The sequence below is a fragment of the Haplochromis burtoni genome, unplaced genomic scaffold (assembly GCF_018398535.1).
Source record: "Haplochromis burtoni strain Fernald_Lab_line unplaced genomic scaffold, NCSU_Asbu1 Contig_113, whole genome shotgun sequence".
Lineage (NCBI taxonomy): Eukaryota > Metazoa > Chordata > Actinopteri > Cichliformes > Cichlidae > Haplochromis > Haplochromis burtoni.
The window spans coordinates 979,146-988,634 of NW_024582474.1; the positions used below are offsets into that span (position 1 = coordinate 979,146).

The window sequence follows — 9,489 nt, forward strand, 5'->3', positions numbered from 1 at the left end:
ACGCTGGGTACAATACACCGCTAAAGGGCAAACGTTATCCCATCCACATACTACAGTGAGATAGGCAATGTACAACAGACAAAACCTATACTTGTGAAGTCGTAGATGGAGCTTTGACAAAGACAAACGGACAAACAGACAAACAGCAGCACATATAGTGGTGCAGTTACGTCCTTCCCCGCCCGTCCCCAAATCCCCTCCCCTCTTCTCCGATCTCACAGGGGTCAAACAACGTCACGCCTACTCTTTGGGTATTGTCATATGTTCTCGCGACATTACCTTCCCTCTTAAAAAGGAACGCGATCACTGACACCTCGCGAGGTTCTTGTTAGTCGTTGTCCGCCCTCTGGCGATGCCGTCTGAAGTGTGTAAAATAGCAGCAAGGAAATCTCTGGGAGTCTAGGAGGAGCTACGGCAAGGTCGATATCAGCATCGTTTTCAGGGCAGCAGAAGGACCATAAGTGGCTGGGATCTAGTGCTGTGTCCCCGAGCGAGGGACGATAAATTGTGAGTTTTGGGATTTATCACCGTGGAAGAAGAAGTAGGAGAGCGACGGAAAGTTTACAATCTGTAGTCTTGTTCCGACCGTGCTAACAAGCTACCCTCACTACTCCTCCTTTCCTCGCCGCTATCCTGCGCCTTTTCTAACCAGTCAGAGCAGCGAGTTCATTTTTCCTGTAAATAGGAAGACGCTTTGTAACGGGTGGCAACCGGGTTTTTGCTCGCATCCATTATATTGTGTGGCCGAGTAAAGCGTTTGATCCACACGCTTTCCACGTTCATCTCTGTTTGCTGTACCATGTCAGCACCATCCTCTGCGTCTTCCGCTCCGGCGGAGAACTCTGCGACGGACCATGATTTTCTAGCCCCGGATGCGGGGCAGAAGCCACCCGGTCCGACGCCCAGTCAAAGCCGTTTCCAAGTGGACCTCGTGGCTGAGGCTGCGGGCGCCGCCGATGATAAGACTCCGAGCTCCGACGCCTCTGCCGCTGCCCCAGATGCTCCGAGTAGCAATCCAGCTGTCAGCGGTGAGGAAGCTAAAGGCCGGTTTCGGGTGGTGAACTTTGCGGATCCGACTGGGGTAGGCAGCGTGGACTCTCCGGAGGCAGCGCCGACTGAGGGAATGCAGAACGGAGACACGGTGATGAGCGAGACTAGCTTACATTCGTCGACTGGGGGGCAACATCACTATCACTATGACACGCACACCAATACCTATTACTTGAGAACTTTTGGTCACAATACCATCGATGCCGTGCCCAACATCGATTTCTACCGGCAGACAGCAGCACCGCTGGGGGAGAAACTCACCAGACCCACCCTGTCGGAGCTGCACGATGAGCTGGACAAGGTAAGACCACTCGCATCACCCGAAACTACTGGTTGAATCATATAGAAATCAGACTACAACTTATCTTATTATAATGGGAATTAACCCCAACTGTCAGAGTGTTCACCTTATGTATTTACAATCTCCGTTTATTGTCTTTAAACCATCACATGCCGCTCTACGTGTGTTATTGGTAGATGGGAACCTCTGCTTTTCCCGTGTACTCCATCTAGGTCACAGCAGTCCTGTCAGATAAAGTTGTTTTTGTTGTTGTGGTGTTTGTTTTTGTTTTTCTTCTTCGGACAGATGCTCTGTAAGATGTTCAGGTCAAACTGACTGAACCCAGACTACCGCTGTGTTTGCTGGTTTGTGTCACTGTTTACGTTATTAAGAAACAAACATTATATCTAAAGAACATGGCAGATGTTTCCCTTGTAAATGACAGTCACACTGAAAGCACTTTCGTGTTGCTAGTATTAATTCATTTTTAAGTAAAAACTTTATTTCTGAACTGTGGTGGTGTTTCCCCCCTTTTCCTCTAACTGGCCCGGAGTAGCCTGTTATTGTCAAGGTTATATTCTGATAAACTTCAAAGTGACTGTTGGCAGCAGTACCCTGACGAACTGATTTTCACTAACCACAATGAACTCCAACACGGACCCAAGCTTGTATGACAAAGCCCAGGTTCTCAGTGTTTCAAATACATTTTTCCAAAAAAATATCCACTTCAGTTTCATCCATATTGCTCATCTTGTATTGCGTCCATAGCTTAACAGAACATTTGTATGCTGTGTTTTGCTCTGGTGAGAAGTCACCTTGCTTACTGGGTCAGGTTAGATTGTTGGATGTTGCGATAAAGGAAAACGGAATTCTTACACTTTTATTGCGTGTAGAAGTTCTTTATTTACTACAAAGTGTTTCGAGACAACTTTTGTTATAAACTGGCGTGGTCTAAAGAAAATTGCATTAACTTTATGCTGTCTTTCAGCGCAAACCAGTGTCATCACATTTGCAAGTCAAGAATTGTTACTTGGTGCCGAATTACTGGCACCAAATCAAGTCTGTTGACACGAGACTTGATTTTCCGGTATATCATTCAAAACTAAAGCAGGACGCCTTTGTCAATGCCTGCCCACTCCAGTCGATTGTATACCTTATGAAACTTAATGAAAAGTAAAGTCTGTTCTGATCGCTCTTTTTTTTTTATTTTTATTTTTTTTTATTTTTTTTTATTTTTTAAAATATATATATCTAAACATCAAGTAGTTAGTGTTGAAAAGCTGGTTTTGTTTTTTTCAACTAGAACAGGGCTTCTATTGTCTTCCCCAGTCAGGCTATATTGAGACTTTATGGCAAATATTTAGTAGGCAAGTATGTTTCAACACCACAGAATTACAGCTGCTAGCAGATATGCATGATCAGCTGATGGACAATGGAATTTAATTAGCTGCTGTGGTTGGCTGATATTCATACAAGCTGCACTCTTTGGCTCAGTAGATTGGAAATAGCCTTTGAACATTAAATATCATGGGGTTTCTTTTAGTTTGAAGGTCATGGTCACCTTGGTGCTACTACTTTATCATGTCTGTCACTGAGTGTTTTGCAGTGTTTGTGTGGCACGCCCAGATCGAAATGTGGAATGGAAATTCCACCAATTGATTGTTGCTTCTGGTTGTTTTTCATGGCAATCAATGAGTCCTCTTATAAAGTTGGTAAAGTGTCTATGTGAAAGCTGAACACATTGGCTTTATGTAATTGACTGTGGCAGTAAACTCCACTGAGAGTCTTGAGCCTCTAGTGACATGGGCCGTCAGGAACAGGCAGGTAAGTAAGTGTTGCCGTCCTGTAATGTTGAGCTCCAAAACAGCACCTTCAATAGCGCTGCGCTATGGGTCCATATTGAAGAGCCGGAAGGGAAACTGTGACAGGGAAGATTTTATTCAGTCCAGAGCAGCAGAGCATAAACACACTGTGCTTAAATATTGATGTCGCACTCAGTGCTGCTGAAGTTTGACATTAGACTGGAATATTGTACATAAAATACTGCTCTCTATACTTTTAGAGTAGCTGGGACAGTAGTTAAGGATAAGTTCAGTCTTAACTCGAGTCTTAATGGCATTTTTGCCGCAATACTTGCAAAATGTGCACAGTTTCTTTCATGTCCTCTTATTGCTCCTGGATTTTAATGTGCTGAATCCAAAAACAACAGTTTAAAAAAAACTATGGATAAGCTATTTAGTTTAATTTTACACCTATGCACTTTGTTTAGATGATTTTCAACCATACATTGTGAGCATAGAGATATATCTCTATCTGTATATGGTAGGTGAATTATTGTGATGTGACGCTTTCTTAATTTTGTAACAAGATTTAAAAAAAAAAAAAAAAAAAAAAGAGAGATAAAGAACACTTGATGCCAACCATTATATTGGAAAGCACAGCTGGATTGTTCCACATCAAATCTCAAAAGATTTTCCCGAATTTATTCAGAGGTAGGCCAAGTCAGGATGTGGGTGTGGGATGCTGTGACACTGAGACATGCACAGTTAATCAGTTAGATCTGACGTCTCGTGATGATGCCAGATATGAATAAGTGATTGAACATGTGATCCACATGTTTATTCATGTTAGTTTCATCACTTGACCACACATCTTTTTTTTATTTTTTAAATAGATGTTTACACAACTAAACAAAAGTAATTCAACAATGTCATGCACAAATGGAGGATGTGCAAAGGTGTCAAATTCTGAGTCGCAGTACCTTCCACAACATATCTGAAAAGAATTTATTTTTTTAAAGCTTATTATAATAAGCTTTAAAAAAAAATCTGTAGCCTTATTTTGCATCATCAGATTTGTTGCTACGGAGAAGGTCAAAGTAAGACCAAGTAAGAGTAGAGGTCAAAAGTTCAAATATCCTGCAATTTAGGCATATTATGTACATGTTATAATGATGTTGTATTATAATTAAATTATATTATGATAGTATACTGTGTGTGTAGGTATGTGTGAGGTCTTAAAGACCTCTTAGTACAATCCCATATGGAAAAGAAATAGTAAAAACTTATATGTGATTACTCATGAAAGTGGCCACTTTCTCATTACTTCCATATATTGTTTTAGTAAGTATCCAAAACATATAAGTTTCATTATATAATTTTTCAAGGGATCTTATATCTGTTTTCACTCTTATATGCTTTTCATACAAGTTTCACACAAGACAGATACAAACTTTATAAGATTTATATATCTTTTCCATATGGGATATCACACCGATAGAAAACTGTTGTCAGACTGCTTGCTTACAGGATATTTAGAAGTAGAATGGCAGGCAGAACCTTTAACTTTCAGTTCAATTTAATTAAATAATCAGCTGCATTATTTAGTATTTTGTGATTGGTATTGTTATAGTTGTCAAAGGCTTGTTTGCCCGGTGGCCTTGTTAATTGGGTAAGTGTGACGGCATTGTAGTGCATCGGTTAAGACGGTTTAGTCAGAACAAAAAAGGTTCCAAGTTACCGTTTGCTACTAGGCTGGGTGCTTTCTGCGAGGAGTTTGCATGTTCTTAAGGTGGATAAAATGCTTAAGGGGTTACAGTTAAGTGCTGCTGTTTTGTCAGTCTATATGGATATGAAATGTGGGATTGTAAGTTGTTGACTAGTAGAGAGGTACATATTGTAAAAGTGCCTGCTGCTTTCAGGGGACGTTGCAGGGTCAATTTGCACAATGGAACCCTTGTTTAAGTCTTACAAGCTTTTTTTTTTTTTTTTTTTTTTCCCCTTTTGAAGCAAATCCCTCCTGTGTTTCTAGTACCTCACAGCCCTGCAGATTGTACAGGCTGTATACAGAAACAGGAAGCGAAGGACCCCCTGGGCTTTTAGTCTGTCATTTGACAAGCAGTGGAGTCCTTTTGTCTCAGAATCAGCCATAGATGATGGTCTTACAGCTGTAGTAACAATCTCGCTCACTGGCTCGCACACGTGCACACCCTCTCTGTGTCTCTTTCTCACAGAGCCTTTTGGCAACTGCGTGAGAGAGAAAGAGCTTTTTGTCTGCAGAGGACCTGGCTTCTTCCTTATTCCCGTGTGCGTCACATAGACCCTGATGTCAGAAATAGCACAATGACCCCACCCCCTTGTGAGACGCAAGTACAGTAATTAAGCTGAGAGTAAAACAATAGCGGTATTAGCAGTAGCTGTGCGTATTCCATTGAATTTATTTTGGCGGTAATGTATCTGTGAGAATATGTAACTATTGATGCTTTAGTTTAGATATAATAAAACAGTCCTTGAAAAACAAGCAAGTGCTGCAAAACCATCCTATTATATATACTTCTATACTTCTTATCATGACTCTCAAACTTTTGTCAGTCTCTATACTGCTTATATTGTCCTTATAGGTTGCAAATAATTTATTATGTAACTTCACCCTGTCAGTTGATACTTGTGTTTGAACCAATGTGTTTTACAGTGCTGTCACAGAAACTGTAGCGTTACTCTGAGACGCGCTAATAAGAGTTTTCTTAGTGTCTGTTTAGACATTAGTTCCATGTTTAACTAGCCAATCAGGACATGAATTGTTTTTTGACATTAACAAAAAATGTGGGTTCCAGTTTACTTTCTAAGATACCTCAATCACCCCAGCTCTGTTGGAGTGCAACAAAATTCCACTCTTTTTTTTCCCCCCCTCTTTTCAGAGGAGTGGAATTTTTTTCCCTTCAAGGATCAGAACAGAATTGACCTTCATAACCACATTTCCTGTTGTCTGCAGTTTCTGCTCGGCGTATTACAACAGCTTGACTGGCCACTCCCAACACATAAGTTTAGCACTTCACAAAGCCCATACCCCACCTTGATTTGGGGACTCACTAGCAGCATGAGAGGTGAATTTTAATGTCGGGAAAAGGGGAAATGGTTTGAAAAATGGCTCCCTGTTAAATCCAGACTCGAATATAAAATTCTCCTCGCATACCAGGGTCTTGTATAATCAGGCCCCATCTTATCTTTGTGACCTTATAGTACTGTATCGCCACAATAGAGGACTTCACTGTCAGACTGATGGCTTTCTTGTGGTTCCTAGGATATTTAAAAGCACTATAGGAGGCAGAAACTTTAGCTTTCAGGCCCCTCTTCTGTGGAACCAGCTCCCAGCTTGGATTCGGGAGACAGACATCCTCTGTACTTTTAATATTAGGCTGATCTGGACTACTCATCGTCTAATTAATTCAATTCATTTCACAACAGTCACCTCAAGACACTTAATTATTCATTAGAACGCTCTGTCATTGTCGGGAATGCCATACAAGTGTGTGGGCGCCATAGAAACTATTGAGTACCTTTTTTTTTTTTTTTTCTTCTTTTTTTTGAAGTTGTTGCAATGAAATTCCAGCAAAAAGGACTAGCCCCCACGTCATTTTTTTTTTCACTTCAATTTTCAGGGTGTCTTTGATGTTCTCTGTTCGTTGATAATTCATACACATTACAAATTTGCACACCCAGATACGTCTGTGTTGCAAGTATCAGTTATATGTGGAGATGTGCCATAGCAAGGCAACTTGAATTTTTTATGAGTCTCTTAATAATTCATTATTAGTCTGATCTATCCATTCGGGAAATGAGATTTTTCAAAAAAAAAAAAAATGCCTTGACAAACAAGCTGATGCCGTGTACTTTGACATCATTGTCATCAGAACAACCCTGCTGTTTGGTCTCACATTACATCTCCAGTTAGTCTCGTGTCTGACAGGAAATTAATGCTGCTTCCTGTTTTCTTCAATAATCTGCTCAGAAAACAGCAAGGGTCATAACTTTTCATTCACCTTGAATTGGGGACAGTTGGACAAAAAGAGCTTTGTGAGTTAACGTGTCATATTTCTAGAGAGGGGACATGTGCATGTTGTTCAGAAGGAAACAATTTGATGAAAAGGTCAAAGATGTTTAGAGGTCAACTTCATGTGCTTGCAGCCTCTCCCTTTGCTTACTTAGAGCTTGTTTCACAAGGAGAAAAATCTTATTCCCTTGATCATGGTTAGCATCATGGAAAATTGGCAAACATCCCTTTTATATCAAGTGTTTACAAATTGTCCCTTGTGTGTGCACATGCAAGCCGTATGGCAGGATGTGCCCACAGTTGGACTAATTAGCATTCTATTGCAAGATTCAACTACTCGTGGTAGCCTAGTTCCATGCACAGATGTACACAAAGCCCATGTGGTGCACAGTTAGTCATCAGTAGTGCAAAAATAAGCAAAATTGTTCAGAGTGTGAGTGTCTATGCAAGTCTGAATGTTTAAGAAATGTGATGTGAAATGATAATTTTGTTTCAAAAAGAACAGCTTTTTGAAAATGTAGCATATATAAAAAGTGTTTTATGTTAACACTAAGGATCTGGTTACCCAGGACAGCTAGCTGGTTAGCAGTGACAGAACAAGTGTCTATAGCTCAAGCAGTTCTCTACTAATCGGAAGTTTGAAAGAGCAAGAAGGTCCTGAGTTCAACTCCATCATCTGGCTGGGGCTTTTCTGTGTGGAGCTTACATGTTCTCCCTGTGTTTCCATGGGTTCTCTCTGGGTACGCTGGAGATCTTATTTTATAATACATATCTTTATTATTGCTCAACCCTGCACAGACCAAGTGACTTGTCAGTGGCCGCTCACGAGGTCACTAGCTAACTATCAACCAGTGGATAACTCTTCCAGTGGATAACATACCGATACTTACACTCTAAACTGCTAAGCAGCTCTTATCAAAGCTTCTCTGTTTGTGGGACTCTACCTCACTCGTCACCTCTTTTACACTCACACCAGAGTTAAATAGTAATTTGACACAATTGGGAAAACAAAAGTCTCTGCACTGTGAGGACAGGCCATTTTGATTCCGTCAGCGGCCCTCAGCAGACAGCGGAAAATCCAACACTGGGAGCGTTTCAGGACCGTAAAAGAATAATGAACTGAGTTGTGGGAGGTTTCTCCAAACAATGGTGAGATGTCTGAGGGAGTGGACATATGATCGGCCCTCTCGGCCAATGATCATTGTGCAAGGAGGACTGTCAGCCTGAGCATTCATCAGCATCAATCAGACTCAGAAGATGCTTACCACTGTATAATATGTATAGTATGTGGAACAGAGCGTACCTGTGAACAGAGCTATGGAGATATCCTTAAGTCTTAAATGACTAACAAGCAATGCGGTCTTTCGGTTAGTATTTAGGTATGAACACAAAGCCACCAGTGCAAATAAAAGATGAAAACCAGCACAATGAAACTTTAAACGGCAATTGCAGCCTGACATCAGTTTGTTACCTGTTGAAGTTCAGCAGCAGCTGGCTTCACCGCAAATGACGACTTTCTTTATCACAGTGTTTGGCTGGGGTCAGCATTCATTCATCTTTAACATCACTCAGAGTTCTTTGCTAGCTTAGTGTCAGTATACTGTACATGCAGGTGCTTGCGAACACCGGAAGTTGTGTTAACAGTGTAATCATTTTTTTCTTTTTTTTTTCTTCTTCTTCCTGGAGCAGTCTCCACTTTTTATTGCAGGATGACAGCGCAATGGCAAACATTGCGCTGTCATCCTGCAATAAAGCTAAAAATAATGTCCATATCCAAACTGTAGATTGCGTCAATCTTTTCTTCCTGCAGCACACAGTTTGTACAGATATCGATGTTTTTAAAAAATTGCATCAAGTTTGGGGTGATGAATTACAAACTGTGGTCGGAATAGAAACGGATGCACAATACTGCAACAGAAATGCAGGTCTCTACATGCATCTCTACAGACAGCATGCTAACACATTACCACAATAATTCTAAACTATCACTTTAAAGTCTCTTTAGGTTGGTTTTCGTCTTTGTTTTGTGTTGTTGGTTTTGTATTTATACGTAAAAGCTGAAGGCTCATATGTCTGTCCTCATTAGAATAGGGATTTGTGTTGGGTTGTTGAACTGTAGCCTCAGTTCTCTTTCAAACCTCACTTTGTATCTCATTATGACTAATCATGGAAGCTCCACCACCACCACGTCTATCCAACACAGACAAACGCGCCAAGGACACAGGGATCCAGTAGAGCTGGGTGATATAAGATTTTTTTCATATCACAATATGTTTTTTTTTCATTTCAGGCGATAACGATATCTATCACGATATAAGCCAAATAACTAG

At 40.7% G+C, this 9,489-nt stretch overlaps 1 protein-coding gene across 2 annotated transcripts in view; it reads left to right on the forward strand.

Annotated features, from left to right (window-relative positions):
- Positions 1-306: 306 nt before the first annotated feature.
- Positions 307-9,489, forward strand: part of slc12a2 (solute carrier family 12 member 2) — a 64,094-nt gene continuing 54,911 nt past the window's right edge. For both annotated transcript variants that reach the window (XM_005928987.3, XM_005928988.3), the window contains exon 1: positions 307-1,351. In XM_005928987.3, coding sequence (XP_005929049.1) covers positions 800-1,351 — 552 coding nt within the window. In that variant the 5' untranslated portion in view covers positions 307-799. The remainder of the gene's footprint in view (positions 1,352-9,489) is intronic.